Source organism: Bactrocera dorsalis, chromosome 1 (assembly GCF_023373825.1).
Source record: "Bactrocera dorsalis isolate Fly_Bdor chromosome 1, ASM2337382v1, whole genome shotgun sequence".
In the NCBI taxonomy this organism is placed as follows: domain Eukaryota; kingdom Metazoa; phylum Arthropoda; class Insecta; order Diptera; family Tephritidae; genus Bactrocera; species Bactrocera dorsalis.
In genome coordinates, this window is record NC_064303.1 from 14,630,792 (window position 1) to 14,653,819 (window position 23,028).

Consider the following 23,028-nt stretch of genomic DNA (forward strand, 5'->3'; position numbering starts at 1 on the left):
TCTCTTGAAGCCAATTTTACTCCATTAAGGGAATTCGGCATTGACCGAAACAAATGGTAGTCCGATGGTGCAAGGTCAGGGCTGTATGATGGTTGCATCAAAACTTCCCAGCCAAGCTCTCCCAGTTTTTGCCGAGTCATCAAAGATGTGTATGGTCTAGTGTTGACCTGATGGAGGACGACGACCTTACTGTTGATCAGTTCTGGGCGTATTTTTTCGATTGCTTGCTTCAATCTCATCAGTTGTTGACAGTAAAATGTAGAATCAATCACTCGACCAAGCTGGGGCAGCTCATAGCGGATGATTCCTTTCCAAGCACACCAAAAACTCAGCATAACCTTTCGAGGTGTCAATTCCGGTTTCGCAACCATTTGTTGAGCTTCACCACGTTTGGACCATGATCTTTTTCGCACTTTATTGTCATATTTGATCCACTTTTCGTCTTCTGTTGTCATTCGCCTCATAAATGGTTCGATTTCATTTCGTTTCAGCGAAGAACCACAGATGTTAATTCGGTCCATTAAATTTTTCACACAAAATTCATGTGGTGCCCAAACATCGAGCTTCTCTTTGTAGGTAGCCTTTTTTAAATAGTTTAAACCCGTTTGTTGATGAATGTTAAGTTCCTTAGCGATGTCATGGTTGCTTATGTGACGGTCTTGGTCTATCTGTTCCATAATTTCATCGACTCTTTCAACGTTTGTTCGATCAGAGACCAGAGCGAAGTGCATCTTTCAAAGCAATTTTGCCACTCTGATTGAGGTATCTCTAAAATATGCCTTTTGAACGCATCAATCGACTCTTTAGATGTCGAAAAACATTGACCGTTCAGTTCATTTTTTACGGACGGGAATTAAAAAAAGTCGTCCGTCCAAGTCAACTTAAGGTAACAAAACTATTTTACTCTACTCAACATGTTGCGATGGTAAAAAAGATCAATGCAGAGGCATTCGGCGCTTTGATCCATTAATCGTTTAATTTTCCTTTTTTGTTGCAATTTTTGCGCTTTGGCCTCAACACACCCCATAATTGTTGAGAGAAAATACGAGTATCTTAGCTTGCGCTCAGTGTCGTGCTAAAGCGGCAGAATAATCAAACATCACCAAATTAATGACAATTTTATCACATTGTATGACATATGTCAAGACTTGAAGGATGAACGGGAACGAGCAGCAATGAAGTGAGAAGTAAAAAGCGGGCAGGGAACTGAAGTTCTCAGGGGGCCGGCACACAAACTCGAGGCAACTTTAAAGCAGATGTAGTCGGATAATTGAAGTGTGTTGCGCGGCAATCAAGTAAATAACACTTTAAATGCATATCGACTGACAAATTTGACAGTTCGTTGACATTTGAAAGGGATTGTCACATTACTCGAATGCCACGATACACACACGCACACTCAAATGCACATAAAACGAACGATGTTTGTGCTTAAAAGTGGCATGTGCGGCTAATTAATTTAATTAAATTATCGTAAGCGAAAAATGAAGCGTATACAAAAATGAAAAAAAGCACCAAAAACACAGTCTATGTAATTCAACAAGCCGCGAGTGGACGCGCAAAGAGACAGACATGATGTGAACATGCATTTGTGTGTGTGCTTGGCTGTGCGTCGGCATATTTAAGCGTAAAGAGGCGCGAGTGACACGCCTTAATTGCAGTTGCATCCACTGTTGTTGTTGCTTGTGTATTTTTCGTTGCATTTGCATGTCATTTATTCAACACTTAGCACAAAGGACTTTATTTTCGGTTATTAATAGGATTGGGGAAAGCCAAAGCAGCAGCAGCAGCAGCAGCAGTTAATAAGCGTTTATAAATACAGATTGAAGCATACTTGCCGTGAACGGCTAATTTCTTTCGTTATTGGTTGTTAAAGTATTTCCTAATGACTCGAAACTTCGAGAAACTTGTTAAGCAGTTCGTACGAAGAAAGTTAAATATATTTTAAGAGGCAGTTTTTGCCAGCAAGACCAATGAAAATGTAAAAACGAGAAATCAAAAAAAAAGTTTTTTAAATAATAATATGAAACAAGAAAAAAATAACTTTGGCAGCACTGAAGTTACTCACAGATGCATTTTTATGGCACAAAAGGTTATAAAGATGTCTTTATCTTAACTTTGATCGATCAGTTTGTATGGCAGCTATATGCTACCGTTGTCCGATCTGGATAATTTGTTTGGAGATTGTAGCGATGCCTTAGATAATAATCTATTCCAAATTTCTTGAAGATATCTCGGAAAACTGAAAAAGTTTTCCATACAACGACTTGATTTTGATCGATCAGTTTGTATGACAGCTATATGCTATAGTTGTCAGATTTAGATAATTTGTTCAGAGATTGTAGCCACTCCTTAAATAATAATCTATGTCAAATATCGTGAGGACAACTTGTCGAATAAAAAAGTTTTCCATACAAGGACTTGATTTTGATTAGTCAGTTTATATGGCAGCTATATGCTATAGTTGTCCGATCTGAATACTTTGTTCAGAGATGGTAGCGGTGCCTTAAATAGTAATCTATGTCAAATTTCGTGAGGATAACTTGTCAAATAGAAAAGTTTTCCTTGAATGAATTTAGTTTGATTGATCAGTTTGTATGAAAGCTATATGCTATAGTTGTCCGATCTGGATAAACTGTTTTGAGATAGTAGCGGTCCCTTAATGAATAATATATGCCAAATTTTATGAGGACAACTTGTCAAATAAAAAAGTTTTCCATACAAGAACTTGATTTTGATTAGTCAGTTTATATGGCAGCTATATGATATAGTTGTCCGATCTAGACAGTTTATTCGGATATTGTAGCACAGCCTTGGATTATAATCTACTAAAAATTTCGTGAGGATATCTTGTCAAATAAAAAAGTTTTCATACGGGGACTTGAGTTTGACCGCTCAGTTTGCATGACAGCCCTATCCTATAGTGGACCAATATCGGCGGTTTCAACAAATGAGCAGCTTCTACGAAAGAAAGGGAGAAAATTTACAACATTCTAATCAAATAGAAGCGCGTGTAAAAGAGGGCCCGTCGGAGATTCGATTCTTGTCATTGGAAGGGCAGTCTTCGACCTACTAATTTCGATTAAACCATACAACTTCAATGTAAATAAAAATCGTGTTTGCATTATTTACCTTTCTTTGGATCCATATTAAACTTTTTCCGCCCAATTGACATTTGTTTCTCTTTATTGGAATGTTTATTTTCTTCGGGCACGTCCAGCGCCTCCATTTCCGATACGACCTCACCGAGTTCATCTTTGATTTGCTGCAAGTATACAAAAGGAAAAGGCAAAATTAAATATTGTGGATTTACAAAAGAAAGAAGGAAAAGGAAGACGTTTAATATTACACGCTTACAATAAATTAGACAAGCCAATTAAATATTGAATTTACAGCACTGGCGAATTGCATTTCCGCCAGCAAATTAAGTTAAAACAAGGTAAGAAACTTAAATTTTGGTGTACTCAGTATACACTATGTCGATATAGATATATTTATGTATAGTTAAAATTTGTATACAAAAACTATATATTTCGGAAAATGCGTGTCAATGAAATTTGCATTTCGCATGCAAAATTCAAGCGGAAGAGGAAGGATACACACATTGTTGGCAAACGACGACACCAGCGACAACAAAGTTGACGATGACGACGACATTTGGTGAATTTTAAAAATAGCCAAAGTTTACAAATACAAGCTGCTTGAAATTCAGCCGAAATGCGTATGTCACTGGCAAAATAACGAATGCAGCTGAGTTTTGTAATTAACAAGCGAGGTACGATGTGCCTTTATTAGTAATTAAATGTGGCGTAAATACATGGGTTAACACAAAAGTTTTAAAATTGTATGAAAAATTATTATAAACAAAAAAAAACGTTAACTTCGGTTGCAACGATTATAGTTTCGTTCACAAATACAAAAAATTTAGTCAAAAACTTGACTTTCAACGGTCAGATTGTATGGCAGCTATATGTTATAGTAGTTCGATCTGAAAAATTTCTTCAGAGTTTGTACCGTTGGCTTGGACAATGTTCCATGCAAAATTTCGTGAAAATATCTCAACAAAGAAACAAGTTTTACATACAAGAACCTGATTTTGATCGTTCACTTTGTATGGCAGCTATATGCTATAGTAGTCCGATCTGAAAAATTTCTTCGGAGATTGTGACATAGTCTATGATAGTAATCCAGGCAAGTTTTGCTGAAAATATCTCGACAAAGAAACAAGTTTTCCATACAAATACTTCATTTTCATCGTTCAGTTTGTATGGCAGCTATATGATATAGTGAACTGATTTAAACAATTTGTTTACAGATTGTAGCGTTGCATGAGGCAATAATCTGAGAAAAAATTTAGTGAAAATATCTAGTAAAGAAAAAAGTTTTCCATACAAAGACATCGACTATGGTGATCCGATATGGTCGGTTCTGACAAATAAGCAGCTTTTTGGGGAGAAAAGTGGGTGGAAAAATTTAAGATCAATATCTCAAAAAACTAAGAGATTAGTTCGAGTATATATAGTCAAGAGAGAGTCACAGAGCTTAATCGACTCAGTTCGCCATGCTAATCATTTATATATACACTTTATAGGGTCTCCAACGTTTTCTTCGGGGTTTTACAAGCTTAGCGACAAATTTAATATACCCTATATAGGGTATACTTATTATAAAAACATTTACTCATTGAACCCTTCTGGTAAGAATGACGAGTTTTTAAAGCAACGCGCTGAAATGTAGGCAACGATTAATTTTTTTTGGCAGTTTAGTGAAGATTTTGCCGGGAAAATGATGTCTAGCTCCGACTCTTTTGACAAAATTGAAACTAGATAAACGGAAAAAGTAGCAAGGAATAAAAATTGTATGAAAGATTAGCAGGCTTCCCTAGTAAAGCGCAGAAATGTAGGCAACACTTGCTTTCTCGATTGAGCAGACGGTGATTTTGGAAGTAATATGTGACATAGGTTAGATTATTTCATAAATTTTATTCAAAGAATACGAAAAAAGTATCAAGGACTAATAGTTTGGGAGTCGACCCCAATATTACCAAATCTTAAAAAGCAAAGCGCCGAAATGTAGGCAACATCTGCTTTTTCAGTTGATCAGAAGTTGATTTTGGAAGTAATATGTGACAATAACTTAGATTATTTCATGAATATGAATTAAAGAATACGGAAAAAGTACCAAGGAATAATAGTTTTGGAGTCGACACCAATATTAGCAAGCTTTAGCAGCACAGCGCCGAAATGTAGGCAACACCTGTTGACCTACAACCGTTATTCTGCGTTAGATCGATCTCTAAACTCATTTTAATGCTTGTGTCTGATAAAAACTAAAGATATTTTAGAATAAAATTAATTTGTTCCTAAAATTTTTTTAAAATTTTATAGCGAATATATTTATAACACCAACTGTCAACTCGCTTCAGCAACCCTCGCAATTCCTTACAATTTCCTTACTACACCGCTCGTTTGCGCACTCATTTCGCGAATTCGAAAGTGTGCGAATCAAAGAGCGACAACAATAGCATTCTAAATTAGTTCATTTCCTTTGCCAAATGAATTTTTACACTTTCTAGCGCAAATAACGGGATACACGTGTGTGAATTCGTACCATGTAAACAGCGCTCTCAACATTAAATACGAAACTAATTTGCCATAAACGAGGAAAAGCCACAAAATTACGAAACTGGAAAAATAATAGAAAAAAAAATACGAAATAAAAAAAAAACAAAAAAATACGAAATGTCAAAAACAAAAATACAAAAATAACAAACAAAAATACAAAAAAATACAAAAAATACAAAAAAAAAAATACAAAAAAAACAAAATACAAAAATAACAAAAACTGCGAAACTGAAAAAGTAAAAAATTCACCAAAACAAAGTTCTGCGCATACATTTGCGCTTGTCTGCTTCAGCGTTGCTATTTAAGTGACACTTGAATAACCCAGTCGCTGTCACTTAAGCGAAGTAATTTACCAATTTAAGTGTTGTCGCTTTGGCTCACTCATAACTTGGCACTTGTTATTATTATTGTTTGTTGTTATTCTTGTTTTTGTAAGTCATTTAATTTTGTTGCATTTTTCTCCGCAAAAAATTTCACCTCGTTCAAATATTAACCTCAAAATGACATTTGAAGGTATCGATGAACGCAGCAATGACGGCACAACGAGGCATGTGTCTACATTTGTAATTTGCATGGGAAATTTATGGCGATCCGGTGTGAATCGGTGCACCGGTCTTTATAGCAAATTAATTTTTGAATAATATGACAGCATCAAGTCAATATACAAAGACTATTTGCACGCGGCGACGCGCTATCCGCTGCTGAGTTTGCTGCGTATGCATTTACTATGAGCAGTGGATTATACCCTAAACAGGGTATATCACGTATGAAATTTCGCACGCTTCTTTTCCTCATCAAGATGTTGCTCATTTGTTGGATTCGCCAATATCGGAGCACTATAGGCCATAGCTGCCATACAGAATGGACTATCTTAATAAAGTGTTTGCATAAAAAGATTTTTCATTTGACGAGATATCTTCACGAAATTTTGCGTGGAATATTGCCTAAGATAATGGTGCAATCTCCGAGAAAATGGTTCAGATCGGATCACTATAACATATAGCTGCCATACAAACTGAACGATTAAATATATCTCGGGTATGGAAAACTTTTTTATTTCACCCGATATCTTCACGAAATTCGGCATGGATTATTGTCTAAGATAGCGGTACAATTTACGAGAAAATTGTTCAAATCGGATCACTTTAGCATATAGCTGCCATACAAACTAAACGATCAAAATTATTTTCGGGTATGGAAAACTTTTTTATTTGACGAGATATCTTCACGAAATTTTTCATGTATTGTTGTCCAAGACAACGGTACAATCTCCGAAGAAATGGTTCAGATCGGATCACTATAGCATATAGCTGTCATACAAACTGAACGATCAAAATTATTCTCGGGTATGGAAACTGTTTTATTTGTGAATGGTATTACAGCTTCAGTTAACGTTTCTTTTTGTTGTATTTTTCTTTTAGTAATTACAAATTGCAACTATTGTTAACACATTCTCATAAACACTAGCAATGCGTTAATAATTGCTTAAGCCAATTGTGCAAGTTCATTTAATAGTTAATTCATACATATGTATGTATGAGAACTATTCAAGTACTAATTACGTATATAAGGTGTTGCGTTGGGTACATTGACTTGTAAGATGCTGTATTTTAGAACAATAGAGAACAATAACCGACAATAAAATAGGGCTCTATCCGCTAGAGCAACTTATACATATAAGCAGAATATTATAAACCGGTGGAGAATTACATGAGTATAGTAACGTTGAACGAAAAATTATAAAATAATAAGAATTTGTCATTTTTGCACATTTTGCAAGAAAAATGTATAAAACAATTTGTATAGATCTCGGGAACGGGAAAATAGTAAGGAACTGATATCTTTCAAATTTTCTGCGAAAACATATTAGTTAGTCTCTTGAATATTGACGTGGAAAATTTTATAATTTTTTTTTAATATTTACGGCTCTCTAAACTAGCGGCAAACCCAGACACGACTTCGATAATCACATAAAAAATTTATATCTTTCGATATCGAACGAAAAATAGTAAGGCTCCGATAATTTTTCATAATTTTTTCGAAAAATTTTAACCTTATCTCCTGAATAATTTCTTTGAAAATTATATTAAAATTTTTTTAAACATTTTAAATTTTTTTCTCAACTAACGGTACGCCCAGAAAAAAGTTTTTTTTTTTTTTTTTAACAAAACCTCGATGTTCATATAAAAAATTTATATTTTTCGATAGCTTTGCAGAAAAAAACTGATCACGTGACATGAAAATACAGATAACTAAGCATGAAAAGATCAATTGCAAATAAAAATTTATCTTGTGAGATACATAGTAAACTATTTGTTTGATTCAAACGAAGAATCTATATAAATCATACCAGTCTCTTCTAATATTCCTTCCTAAAACACATCCTTAACACCTATCGTATAATAAATACTAAATGACAGTATTCTTATTTATTTGTTCCACACTGTATAAGTTTATGTGGGTATTTACATTTAAATGAAACGTTGATGATCTCACAATTTATCGCGAAAAGGTGACGACCATTGTATTTATAAGTTTTTTTTTTATAAAATTGTTCTTTGATGACAAAGGAATTCTAAATATGTTTGAAAACAATAACCACAGCAGTTCTTAGTTGGGAATAACGCGCTTGACACAATAAAGAAAATATTATATAAAAATATCCGCATGATAAAGTATTAATTTATACGCATTTTTATAAATAGCAATTGAAGAGAAGGGCAAAAAGAAAACAATCATGGAAAAGCTATGAGTTTTGTTGAGATCTCGCAAGGTGGCTGGGTTTTTTGCTTTATTTTTTGATAATTGTATGGAATTTATGTCGACAAAAAATAAAAAAAACTGCAAATATTTAAAATAAATGCGGTTAAAGCATGAATAAGTAATTGATTTCCTAAGAATTTTGTGGTTTTATGTAGTTCAAAAGAAAATATTTTCGTTTTTTTTGACTCGTTTTTTGTTTTTTAAATTTTATCGTTTTATATTATTTGAAGAATTTATATTATTTTCAATATTAAAAATATATTCGCTCTATTTATTTTATAATAATATTGCGAGCAATAATAATTACCAAATTAATTAATTGTTATTATATTATTTTTCGTAATTAATTTTTTTTCATATATCTATTTTTGATTTTTATATTATTGTGTTTTTTGTTTTTTATAATTTTATTCCTTATTCTTTAGTTTTTATTTTTTGATATTTTATATATTTTCCTTATTTTTTAATGAATCAATTGTTAATATTTTTTTTATTTATTTTAAATATTTTTTGTCTTTATTTAATCTTTTATTATTTTTTATAAGTTTTATTATTAATATATTTCTTTTTATTACTTTTTATATTTTTTATGTTTGTTATTTTACATATTTCTTCCTTATTTTTTTAATGAATCTATGTTTTTTATATTTATTCTGCATATTTTTCTTATTTTTATTTTATATTTTTTTTTTAATTTAATTTTTTTTTTTTTTTGTATTTAATTTTTTTAATTTTATTTTTTTGTTTTATTTTATTTTTTTGTATTTAATTTTTTTTATTTATTTTTTTTTATTTTATTTTTTTTCATTTCATTTTTTTATTTCATTTTTTTTTTTATTTTATTTTTTATATTATACTTTTATTTATTTTTTATATTTTTCCTGCTTTTTTTTTTGTTTATATGTAAAATTTTTGCAATTTTTTTTATTTATGTAGATGAACAGGTACAGTAAACGTCTAAAATAAAACGTATTAATTTTAAAACAAAATTTTTAAGGCTTTTAAGCTTTGCCTAATTTTTTTATAATTATTTCATATATTTTTATTACTTATACTTTATTTTTCTTTAATTGTAATTTAATTTTTTTTTTTGATTTTTTTTAAATTTTGCTGTAATTACTTTCTGTTCGATTTTTTTTTATTTTTTTATGTTTTTTGTTTGCTGATTTTCATTTCATTAAAATTTTTTTATTAATATTTTTATTTTATTCAATTGCTTTTAATATTGCTAGTAACTATTGTTATACATTTTAAATTTTAATTCTGTTTTTGAACATTTGTGATTTTTTTTACTACACAATTTTAATTGATTTTGAGATTTAGTTAATGTTCAGTTAATATTATTTTTAATATTTTTATTTTTAATTTTTTTACTTTCTTTTTTTACGTCTTTTTTTATTTTTTATATTTTAATTATTTATTTATTACTGCAAAATTGTTAAGAATTTTTCGGTTTATTTAATGTTTACTTATTATTATTTTATATTTTTTTTTGATTTTGAATTTTTTCTATTCAATTAGTTATATTAATATTTAATATTAATTACTATTTTTTAATTAATTTTTTTATTTATTAATTAATTATAATATAATACATAATTGGTATGTTTTTTCATTATTTTTTTAATTTATTTTTCATCACTTTTATTTTTTGCCTTTTTAATTATTTATTTTTATTATTTTTTATAGTTTTTTAATTATTTTTGGTTTTTTAATTTATTTTTTATTATTTTTATTTTTCATAAAGGGTGATTTTTTAAGAGCTTGATAACTTTTTAAAAAAAAAAAACGCATAAATCTCATCGGTTCTTTATTTGAAACGTTAGATTGGTTCATGACATTTACTTTTTGAAGATAATTTCATTTAAATGTTGACCGCGGCTGCGTCTTAGGTGGTCCATTCGGAAAGTCCAATTTTGGGCAACTTTTTCGAGCATTTCGGCCGGAATAGCCCGAATTTCTTCGGAAATGTTGTCTTCCAAAGCTGGAATAGTTGCTGGCTTATTTCTGTAGACTTTAGACTTGACGTAGCCCCACAAAAAATAGTCTAAAGGCGTTAAATCGCATGATCTTGGTGGCCAACTTACGGGTCCATTTCTTGAGATGAATTGTTGTCCGAAGTTTTCCTTCAAAATGGCCATAGAATCGCGAGCTGTGTGGCATGTAGCGCCATCTTGTTGAAACCACATGTCAACCAAGTTCAGTTCTTCCATTTTTGGCAACAAAAAGTTTGTTAGCATCGAACGATAGCGATCGCCATTCACCGTAACGTTGCGTCCAACAGCATCTTTGAAAAAATACGGTCCAATGATTCCACCAGCGTACAAACCACACCAAACAGTGCATTTTTCGGGATGCATGGGCAGTTCTTAAACGGCTTCTGGTTGCTCTTCACCCCAAATGCGGCAATTTTGCTTATTTACGTTCACTCACTTGGTCGATTATGTAGACCATAAATCGGACGTAAAGCGCGAAACACATTTCGAACCGAACACTGATTTTGGTAATGAAATTCAATGATTTGCAAGCGTTGCTCGTTAGTAAGTCTATTCATGATGAAATGTCAAAGCATACTGAGCATCTTTCTCTTTGACACCATGTCTGAAATCCCACGTGATCTATCAAATACTAATGCATGAAAATCCTAACCTCAAAAAAATCACCCGTTATTTTATTCTAGCTCTAGTCCCTATACTGTATTTGTACTCTAGTATCTAATCTCTCTAGTTTACCTTAATTATTTGTAGCGTTTTTTTTATACAAATAATATTTTTTTCGCTTCCAAAAAACCGAAAGAAAAGTTAAAATCGAAAAAAGTAAATAAAACAGGCAGCATAAATAAAAAAAATTATTTTTTTGGAGGAGAAAAGCGAAATTTTTTCTTAGAAAACTACGAAAATAACAGACAGACAATTTCCAATAATCACAACCACTCAAAAGATAAAAAAAAAATATTTTTCTTCAACTGATAACCGGTGGAAATATTAAATAACAAATTAATTATACACCACCGCGATTTCACCCAGTGATAATATATAATTAAAACTAAAACTAAGCTGCGGAAGATTTACTATCTAACAGAATTCGCGCACCTGTAACTGTGCTCTACAGCCCATACCACCAGCTACTCATTCTCGCAAAGCCTGCACCATATATTTAAATCGGCATTTTAATCTTTAATCTGCACAAAGAAAATAATACGCGCAAAAATATAGATTGCTACCTGCCAACGCGAGCAACAACAAAAACAACGACCACTACACCTTCGCAGCGCGCAGAAAGTTTAGCGAAGCCGAGCGTCAATAGTTAATTAAAAGCCAACGTCTTTGCGCCGAAGTAGCTTATTAAAGATGCGCGAATGCCAACCAGCCGCCGCAATTAATGAACCGGACAGTGAGACGCACAAGCGCCGCGTACAGTGAGCGTATGCGACAGCGGGCGCGCACAAACACACGCACGAGCGCGCTTGTAAAGCGCTACGATGACCACTAAGTGTAGATTGAAACCAGTTCTTTACAATTTTTTAATAGAAGACGCAATATAATAAGCACATAGAGACAGCGTACAGGTAATTGATCAAAATTCCGCGCTAAGCTCGCATTAAAAACGCGTCTCAACCGGTTTCGGTGTAATAAAAAGCTAACATAAAAATTAAGAAACATAAAATTCTACAGCAAAACAATTAAAAAATATTTTAATGACACTCTAAACTTAGCTAATTCTTTACACGCTGGCTGGCTACAGCGCGCTTACCACACACACACGCGCAGCACACCTGTGGCGCGCGTTGCCTTTCACACACAATCGCTGCTAGGTGATGGTATCTATGTACCTACCTTGTTGTTGTTGCGCAGTATCACAGCATTTTGCGCGGCATTGTTGCGGTTCCGCACCAAGACATTCCGGCAGTCATCACAGAGATAATTGTTGTTGTCATAGCCGTTAGTGTCACCACCACAGCTGAGAACGCCATTGCCACCACCGCCGCCGCCACCTCCACCGCCTACATCTGCCACATTCAAATTCAATTGTAGATTCTTCGCAAACGCTTTGTTGTCACCATTGCAGCTCGGCTTATTGTTCTCCTTGTTGTTGTGTTGTTGCGCGCTGCGTTCCGTTTCACTTTGTGACGTTGAACTGTCGTCAATAAAACGCAAATCGCCGCCGCCAACATCATTAAGCGGACTTGCGCCGTGCCGCAACGCGCAGATTGGCATGCTATTCGCGCTCGCCGTATCAGCATCGCCGCCGCACTCCTCATCCTCATTCAGCACGTTGTCCAAACTATTCGAGCGTTGTTTGACGCGCTCACGTTGTGGACGCCGCGCCACCACCTCACCGCGTTCGTTCAACACCAATTCGACGGGACGCGTTATCACCATGGTATTTTGGACGGTGGTCGTTACAGAGCGCGTGAATTCCGAGCGTTTCGTCAGCAGCAGCGTGTTCGGTTCGTCGCTGGGCGAGCGCGTCACTTCGACATTGCGTCGTACTTCCTTCTCCACGGTGCGTTGACTGCTCAACGTGATGGGCGCCGCTGTGGTGAGGCCCTCATAAATAGGATTGTCGGTGAGCGCGGGTATGTGGTGGCTGGCCATGCTGATGTAGGGTGTCTCTTTTGCCGGTGACTTGGCTTTCGTCTTTGGCGTTGTTATTGGTGTTGTTGGCTTTGTTTTCACGTGCGCCGGCGTTGTGTCGGCACGTTTCCGCATTTGCGGCGTTTCGGGACGTGATGACGTCGCATACTTGCTGCTGCAGCAACAACGTGAGCACAGCTGCGAGACACGTTTGCCACTCACCAAGGCGCGCTTGTCATCACTTGTGGCATCTTCATCGTCCTGCAGATTGTCGATGGATGCGCTTGCGCTGGGCAAATAACATTGGCCGCCCCCCTTCTTATCACCGAGCTCCACTTGCGGCACATAGAATGTGCTGTTGGCGCTGAGATCGATGCAGCTGCGTTGAAAATGCTTGTCGCCGCCGGTTTGCAGTGCGGCGGCTTTCTTATTCTTCGGCTGTCGGCGTAGCGAGGAGAACCAGTTTGTGATGCTTGGCCGCTTCTGGTGTTGGTATTGCTGCAAGGAAGCCATGCTGGTGCACACGCACGTCTTGTCTGTAGTCGGCTCAATATCAACTGTTGCAGCACTGACGCGTTGTTGTGTGTGTGTTTCGAGTTATAATTTTCTCGTTAATTTGTTGCACTTCTTTTCCTGCCTGCGTTGTTGTATTTCTTTTATTTTGTTGCACTTTTTTATTATTGTTTTTTTTCTTTTGTTTTATCAAGTTCTTGCTTTGTACATGAATTGACTTCCTTTGTAACTTTTCCACCTTTTTATTGTTGTTTTGTAAATTTTTACGACTTCAATGTAATCACTTTGCCACTTGTTGTCTGATTGCAAGCACATGCAGCCTTTATGGGCATAACTATGTATGTACTTATCAAAAACCAGTTCCTGCGGCTCATTACACGTCGGAATTATTGCGGCTTCTCCTGCTGCCGGTTGCAACTGTTGTATTGGAAAAAATTGTTACATTTGATATTTTAGGAATGCAAGCAAGCATTCAACAGCAATCAAGTGCATCTGCGCGCATACATACATACAAATCGACACACTATATATAAGACTTGTATATATTTCACGGAAAGTCCGCAGAAATCGTTTGTTGAAGGCCGAAGATGGAATGCTGTCTTTCTGCGCGCATAAAAGCGTTAATACAAAAAAAAAAAAATTAAAAAAAAAACAACACTTGAGCCCGAACAACGATCACTTGAGCGCTTATGTTCTCATAACACTTAAGAAAGTCACAATCTTTATATAATCGTCTTAAATGTTAGAGATAATTGTTTTGAAGCTAAGCATGTGAGTTTAAGCGTCGTTTTAATTGCTTTACAGTTCTGTTAAATATAAATCATATACATAAATATGCTATATCATGCTCTGCTATGTTTTATACGCATTAAGGGTCCACAAATTCAGTTTTTGGGGGTTTGAAAAGTTATGGTTCGAATTTGACATTTTTTTAATGTGTGATGCAAAGTCTTGTTTCGATAACATCAGTGCCTTTCGGTTTATATGTATATTATAAAGTGAATAAGAGAAGATTTAAAATTGGGATATATGGGAAGGACGGATGGTTGTCATCAAATATTGCCCATTTTCACAGTGTATAACGGGTGATTCAACTAGAGACACTTTTTTCAACGCCGTTTTTAATAGATCTCCCGTGAGTCGTGCCAAGCTGTCATGTTATTTTTGTTTAGTATTGTTTGACCTTTCATCATGGAAAGGCTTATGCCTAAACAACGTTTACAAATCCTTCCACTTTATTACGAAAATTCACGTTCTGTAAAAAATGTGTTTCTCGGACTTTTCTCAACTTATGGTTAACATAACCGGCCTACTGAGCGTACTATTCGCAAGACCATCACCCATCTTGAGACCCAGCAATCATTATTGGAAAATATTTGACCGAACCCAGCACGCAGTGAAGAAAACATAGCATCCGTAGCTAAGAGTGGACACGAAGACCGTGGAAAGTCGATTCGGCGCCGTTCCCAGCAACTCGAACTGACGTATGGAATAACTTGGCGCATGTTACGTCGAGATCATAAATTGAAAACGTGGAAAGTCAGCTTGAGCCACTCGACCTACTAAAGCGGCACTGTGGGCTCTTGAAAAGTTTCATGAAGATCTGACGTTTTCGAGCCCCATTTCTGACTCAATGGATGTGTAAATAAGCAAAACTGCCGCATTTGGGACGAATAGCAACCTGAAGAGATTCAAGAGCTGCCATTCCATCCAAAAAACAGAAAAGTTTTGTGTGGTTTGATGGAATCATCAGTCCATATTTCTTCAAAAAAGATAAGGGTGAGAACGTAACCGTCAATGTTTACCGTTATTACCCGACTACGAGTATTTGATGCCTGAAATTGAAGCTCGTGATCTCGCCGACATTTGGTTTCAACAAGACGACGTCCCTTCCCACACATCGCATCAATCAATGGATTTATTGAGAGAACTAAAGAATGTTCTTTCGAGTGATAATAAACCTTCCCCCCTTAAATTTGAAGTTTCTGTGGTTATTCTTTTAAAAAGTAGGGAACCTCGATATGGATCACCTTTTATAAATATACTTATGCCAAACTAAGGCTTTTGTAAAAGCTTCTGTGCTTTAGCAGACTATTTTAGAAAGCAATTATAAGCTTTACTAGATAACGGTTTTAACAGTGAAGCTTTTGGACTTTGGCAATTTTGACTTTCAAGCTAAGGGAAGCTGACTAAAATATTACAAAAACCCCTATATTTTACCATTCTCTTTTGTAAAAAATTGGAGAACTACGAGGAATTTTAATAGAGACAGAATTTTTTACAATTAAAAGCCGTTAGAAAACAGATTGATAAAAAGAATTCAAAGTAATTTCACATTTTTGCTCAAAAGCTTTCAAAAAGCTCTCTTTATTATGACTGGTTTGGGGTTTTTAACAGATAATACAATGAATTTTATACAATTAAAAGCCGTTTTAACACCAATTCCTAAAAAAATCCAAAATAATTTGACATTCTAGCTCAAAAGCTTTCAAAAAGCTCTCTTTATTATGACAGGTTTAGAGTTCTTAACAGATAAGACAAAGGATTTTATACAATTAAAAGTCTTTTAAAAAACAATTGCTAAAAGAATGCAAAGTAATTTGACATTCTAGCTCAAAAGCTTTCAAAAAGCTCTCTTTCTTATTGACTGGAGTTAGAAAGTTATGCCGAGTGAATAAAAAGCACTATGCAATTTTGACTTTTTAGCTCCAAAATTTTGCAAAAACCAAAAGCTCTCTTTCAACCACTCTCTTTGAAAAAAAAAACATAAGCACAGTAAAAATTTGGGTTTTTAGCAGATAATGCAATGGATTTTGTACAATTAAAAGTCGTTTGAAAACCAACTGGTAAAAAAAATCAAAGTAATTTGAGCTTTCTAGCTTAAAAGCTTCAAGGAAGCTACCACTTTTCAACTGCAAAAGCTATAGTGAGCGTAGCCCATCGGTAAAATAAGAGAATTTGATGATTTATTTATGATTTTAAGTAGATATTATGACAGTTTTCATCTCGCATAAAATGGTAGGTTATTTAAGAAGGCTTTTAGAGTTCAACCACATGAAAACTTAAGCTTATTGGGCGTTATCACGCAGAAAATCTTGTATAAACGCCAGATTTAGATTTCCATAGCACTCACTTTCACTTCAGTCACTAATTTATATATAACTTATTTGAACTATAGTTTTTTCAGTAAAAAACATAATTTGATTGATTGAAGTGCAATGCAATTCAATATTAACAAAATTTCCAACTAAAATCACTTCAAAAACGCACGTCTAAAATTAATGTTCAACACTTTAAACGTCACAAACTCAACTGAGCGATTTACTCTGCGAACTAACTCGCACAACACTTTAGAGCAAATAACCAATTTGCAATATTTTAAAATCAAATTGAAAGTAAACTCAACTACAAAAAAAACAACAGCAACAAAAACAATAGCAACCAACAAACAAACGTTGGCTTTCAAGCATCCGGTAGTTAGTAGTTCCATTGTAATGATCTCTTGGCACAACAATTAGACTGAGACGCCGCCACAAATAAGTCGACTAAAAGGATTGCATGCGCACCAAGAACTCGACCTAAGATACAGTACCCATTTGAACAATAACAACAATACACACTAATGACTTTGACTGCCATTTAGTAGACGTTGGACGTCAAAGACATTGCAGCAATAAAGTTTCGAAGTTACGAGTACACACACGCATACGAATAGCGCTAATTTACGTAACTTGGCAGCAAAGAAAGGCGTGCACAAAGAAGCGGTGAAAAAAGGATAAAGGAGCGCACGAAGTGCGAAGTAGGCAGCAGTTTGTATGGAGTTGGGCTACACGACGCATAAATTACAACGTACTAAATGTGGTAGTCTCAATTTAAAATAGACGAAGCGGAAATAAAGAACTGCGCGCCAAGTGCATAGATCCCTAGACACGGAACAACAACAATTGTGTGGCAAACACACGTCCAAAAAAAGATATAAAGTAGCAAACACTGGTATAAAGTCGGATAAGTATGTGGTATAAATTCGCATAAATTGGTATAAATTCGATTAAGTATTAAAGTCGGTTCAGTTTTTGGTATAATCTAGCATAAACTGGTATAAAGTCGGTTAAGTATTTGATATAAAGTGGCATAAACTGACATAAACTCGGTTAAGTGGTTGGTATAAAGTGGCATAAACTGGTATAAAGTCGGTTAAGTATTTGGTAAAATTGGCATAAACTAACTGGTATAAACTGATGTTGAACCGTGTAAATATATTTGTTTGGGTAAAAAGGCATAAAAACAATTTTTGGCAAACACACGCGCACACACCGCTATAAAGTCGTATAAACTAGTCTAAAGTCGGATAAGTAATTGGTATAAAGTCGCATAAGCTGGTACGGGCGCAGATAAGTATTTCGCATAGAGTCGCATAAACTGGTATAAACTCGAATACACTAATGTAAAATCGTATAAATATACTTGTTTAGTAAAAAAAACATAAGAAAACTTCCCGAACGCGCTGCCAGTAGCAGCAATCACATTTTATAGCACTTTTACCGAGCATAACAAGCCGTTAGGCGACCCGAACACAAATTTTATGTTTTTTAAATAGTGCGTCTTTTATGCTCATTTCGATTTGCAATTTACAACACTAACGTGAACACAACAGCAAAAAGTATGTTTGCACATGAGAATACCTCGGCATACGATCACACTGCCGACTGAATGTGGTGGCACTATTATTATGTTTATTATTATATGAAATTTACCAAAAACGTCGCGCACTATAGAGGAGACAATAAGACTCGAAAAGGTAATGGCGTCAGACGAGTTTTGTTTTGAGTGTGTCGGATTCATGAATAGAATGCTACGCTATGTGACTAGGCTATACAATCGTAATATAATATAAACGCATATCTACATAGATACGTATGCAATAACAACACACGACTGATAGTGGCGGCAGGTAGTAGCGCCGATAAAATTGTCTATAGAAGACACAATACACTCAATCAATTTGAAATCACAACACACCCTCCCGCAGCGCCGTTGCACGCGTAGACATGTCGAACCGATAGTAGACAAGCATGGCATAATATAAACAGGTAGCGGCTACCTGTTTGCTGTAAGCAATGTGAAAAAAATAAACAAATTATCAAAGAAATGCAAAGGTCGTTGGAAGAGAATGAACTTTGAAGACAAATAGGCGGCGAGTCACACGGTAGACACTTAGTGAGTGAGTAAAAACAGAAAGGGGAAATAATTGTGTCAGTCTTGAAAGATTTGAATGTCAATTAAAGGGTGTAATAGGATAACATTTTCCGGTGTATAGCTTAAAGTAGAGCGATTGGATATGTAGTATGTGAAAAGTAATAAATCTTTTAATAGTTTTCTGCTTTACTTCCGCAAATATTTCTTAAAACGCAGTTAATTTGTTTGTAAGCAAAGACTTAGCGCAGACACACACCAAATAGATATTTGGATACTAATTGGCATGGTCATATGAAATCATATGGGGAGGAAAGCAGAGTCGATGGCATTGACAAAAAGACATATATTTTGATTATAAAATAAGCAGTCATCTTTTTTATGATACCGTCCGGAAAGGAGTATAATAAAAGTTATCATAACTTAGCGAAGTCATACACCCAGGTAGGCGTACGATATATCTAAATAACTACACATTGTTCTCTAATAAATGTAGTTATCCTTTTCTGATGGCTTCCAAAATAAAGTATGGGACTTTTCAGTCGCTGATAAAAATATTTATCATGAAAATTTAGCTAAATAAATTTCTTCTATTTGTGATGTGTGTCTTGGATGCTATACGAGAATAAATTTCTGAAAATGTTAAATAACATTTGAATAATATTAGGATGCAGACGTAATTGACTTGTATGAGATAGTTTTCAACATTTCTGGCTTGGAAAATCGCATTTTTTTACAATTTTTAAAATTTTTTTTAGTTTTATTTTATTACAACACGTTCGGTTTTAACAAAGTAAAAATTGAGAATCGTAGACAATACTTTGGAGCCGGATTGATAAGAACATTTCACAAGTTTTGGTTTTTATGCGCTCAAAATTTAGTTCGCAGGACAAAACTTTGGTTACCGATTTGACAATAAACAAACAGAATTAAAATAGAGTTAAAATTTTTGAGGTTATGTGTGACTTTCATGCATCATCTTCGAGGTGTCTAAAAAGCTCCGCTAAAATTTACATATTTTAGGTCTATGGTGTATTTTTCAGGTATTTTTTTCGATCATAACTTAGAAGAACCCATAGCCAGAACAAAGTGTGAATATCACCTGCAAGTTAGGATAAAATCTTTATGTACTATGTACTCTGTGAGACTTAGTATTAAAAGCCAAAATTACTAATATACTAGTAGCTGATATTTTTTCAAGAAAGTTCAAAACTACCGGGTCTACTCCTTCGAAACTCTTTTCAGCAGCATATTTCGGTTCCAAGCAGATCGTAACACCTTATGACTGACAGTTTTCCGCACTCTTTCTGTTTGACTTCACTACAGCTGAGAGGTCCAATAACATAAGAAAAGGTGTATAAAGCAGGAGGGTCTAATTTTGAAAGGTTCTAAAGTATTTGAAGACTCTTTTTTTTTTCAAACTATCGGATAATCTTTCCTCTAACGCGCCAGTCCAATTATCGGATGGCTCTATCTCAAAACTGTCGGTTCCGGATAATCTTTCCATTAACTGCCAACAACCAAGCTATGCAAAATTGCCTTTAAAAGTGGGTTTAAAATTTTTTAATGGTTTCTTAAGCTCTTTATTAAATACTGTCTCTATCTAGGGGCTGAGAGTTTACAAAAAATGCATATTGAGGATCTAAGTCGATGTTTATACCTGTCTTACTGTTTCAGTGTAACTTTATCACTGGCAGCAGAATTATACATTACTGTCTTTAAGGGGTCAAAGAAAGGTATGAGAGTTTATAAAAGATGTATATTGAGCTGATAGCTCAGAATCTTTTCCTCAGACAACTCAACGACCCCTTTATCCAATACCAGCTATAAGAAGTGGTTGAAAAGTTCAATTTTCCATTGCGTATGCACTACTTTTCATTGCATTTAATACCATTTCACATTTTATACGGCTTTAGGCTGAAGTTAAAAATAAATGAAGCCAAAGAAAAGCTTGAGAAAGCCAGACTTGAACTGCTTAAGATGCGCAACAAAGCGATGTGGCACGTAACCACACATATGTATGTATATACGATATGAATATATGTGTATATTTGTAGAATCAATCACCCATCAATCTCTCCGCGGCGAAACACAGAAAGAAGCACGCAATATAAAAAAGACAATCCGATTAGTGGCTGAATTGCTATACGCACCGCAAGGAAGCCACACCAAATATCAACGGCTAGATAAGAGCGCGTAACAGAAATCATTTAAATGACAAGCAAAATACATTTAGAATTAACTCTTTGGCGAATCGAGGTTGGGGCCAACAGTGAACAGAGAACAGTTGGTGACGGTGGTGTGCCATATAAGTGGCCACATTGAGGTGAAACCGCTATAAGAACAATCGAATCAATGAACCGAGAATCCGATTAGACGCCGCCGCCGCCACAAGGTAGCACGAGTCCAAATAGCAAATAGATAGAGTTCATGAAGAGGTGATTTATAGCTTTTTTCTTCAAGTAATTTAGAATGTAAAGGAATGACACGAAGAAAGAAAAACGATGAGGTTGGCGAAGAAAAAAGTTGGGAAACTAAAAACAAAAGAAAATAAATAAAAATTGTAATCCAATTAAGTGAATAAAGCGGTCGTATAGTTGTTGGAAAAGAACCAACGCATGCGGTTGCCACCAGGTCAGTTCGTTGATGTTCGGCAGTCGGCGTGGAAATTTTTACAATTTTCGCTATATACTTTAGATATTCTATATGTCCGTATGTATGTATGTATGTCGTTGCATCGCTTGGTACTTAAGTGGGAACTTATGAAAATGTGCAATAATCCGCATAAGCGGTTTGTAAATTGAGCTAAGCTTTCACTTTTCGCAATTAAAAGGAGTGGAGGGTCGGCAAATGACACGATGATGGCGCATTCACACCCGTGTCTGCGGCACTGAGGGCCAGCGCTAATTGTTTTAAATGACAAATTGAGTTAACAAAATGAACGAGGTACTTACATACATATATACCAATACATACATATATACTAAATGACGAGTTATATACAAGTCTATATGATAAACCCGCGTTCTCTCGAGAATCATTTCATTTTCTACTACTTTTGTTGTCTAGTGTATTGTAGTGTTGAGCAATATTAATATACCCTGAACGGGAATGTTTAGGAAGTTTATAATACCCAGAAAGAAATATCAGAGACCTTAAAAGTATATATGTATGTATAAGTGATATATATAAATAAGTGATCAGCGAGACAAGCAGTGTCGATTTACCTAAGTCTGCTTGTATATACGTGAACTAGTTCCTCAATTTACGAGATATCGATCTGAGATTTTGCACACTTCTTTCTTCTACCAAGAAACAGCTAAATTGTCGCGAAGTCAGAACACCATAGCATATAGCTGTCATACAAACTGGCTGATCCAACTCAAGTCCTTGTATGGAAAACTTTTTTATTTGACATCCAATCTTCACGTAATTTAGCATAGACTATTATCCAAGGCAACGCTACAATATGTGCAGAAATTGTTCAGATCGCACCACTATAATGCATAGCTGCCATACAAAGTGATCGACCAAAATCAAGTGATTTTACTGAAAACATATTACTCGTGAAGGGTATTATAGCTTCCGTGTATCCGAAGTTATACTTTTTTCTTGTTTTCTACTACTTTTTTTGTCTACTAAAATTTTACATTACAAAAACAAAAATCGCCCAGATTAATTAAACATTGGCATGCAAAACGCGCCTTCGACAAGTGATCACAATACGATCAGTTTAATTACATGCGCACTTCAATGAGCGTAATCACGCTGAACAGCTACAAAAAATTTTAATAGTCAACTAAAAAAACTGGAATATGTTGGTGAATAATCGAATGATGAATAAGCAGACATTTACTTTGCGATTATATACTACATACATGTGTATATATTGTATTTGTACATATCTACATATAGTAGACACATGTCTATGTATAACATTTTTGTTTTATTTTACTTGCATAAAAATTCAGATAAAGCAGTTAAATAGTATATGATTTTAAGATGCCTTATTTGATATAAATTACGAGGTTGGTATAAAAGCTCAGTGGCATTTCTTATACTAAAGAGAAGACTGTTCTCAACGAACGTCAAGTAATAGTATGGAAAATGTGATCAAAAACATTAATATTTATCTAAAAGGTCACTTAGTAAAAATTAGAAAGCTTTGAGAGCTTTCGTGTAGCTCTCTTTAATTCGGTAGACCTTGCCGTGTAGCGAAGCGAATTTTTTGCATGCTCAAATAAAGAAAGAATATCAAACGGTTAAACCACCAAAAAGAAGTATAAAAAGGGAGCTTTTAAGATAACGACTTTTTTAGAATCTCTCTTATCCAAATGTGTTTTTAAACTGAATATTAG

At 34.6% G+C, this 23,028-nt stretch overlaps 2 protein-coding genes across 2 annotated transcripts in view; both read right to left on the bottom strand.

Moving 5' to 3' along the window:
• The window catches only part of LOC105228485 (cytohesin-1), an 82,722-nt gene that overhangs the window by 14,614 nt on the left and 45,080 nt on the right, over window positions 1-23,028 (bottom strand). Inside the window, exon 3 of the mRNA XM_019991114.3 lies at window positions 3,133-3,265. Within this exon, the coding sequence (XP_019846673.1) occupies window positions 3,133-3,265 (133 nt within the window). The remainder of the gene's footprint in view (window positions 1-3,132; window positions 3,266-23,028) is intronic.
• Window positions 3,221-23,028, bottom strand: part of LOC105228504 (zinc finger protein Xfin) — a 112,573-nt gene continuing 92,765 nt past the window's right edge. Inside the window, exon 7 of the mRNA XM_049446903.1 lies at window positions 3,221-3,265. The gene's annotated coding sequence lies outside the window, so the exon portion shown is untranslated. The remainder of the gene's footprint in view (window positions 3,266-23,028) is intronic.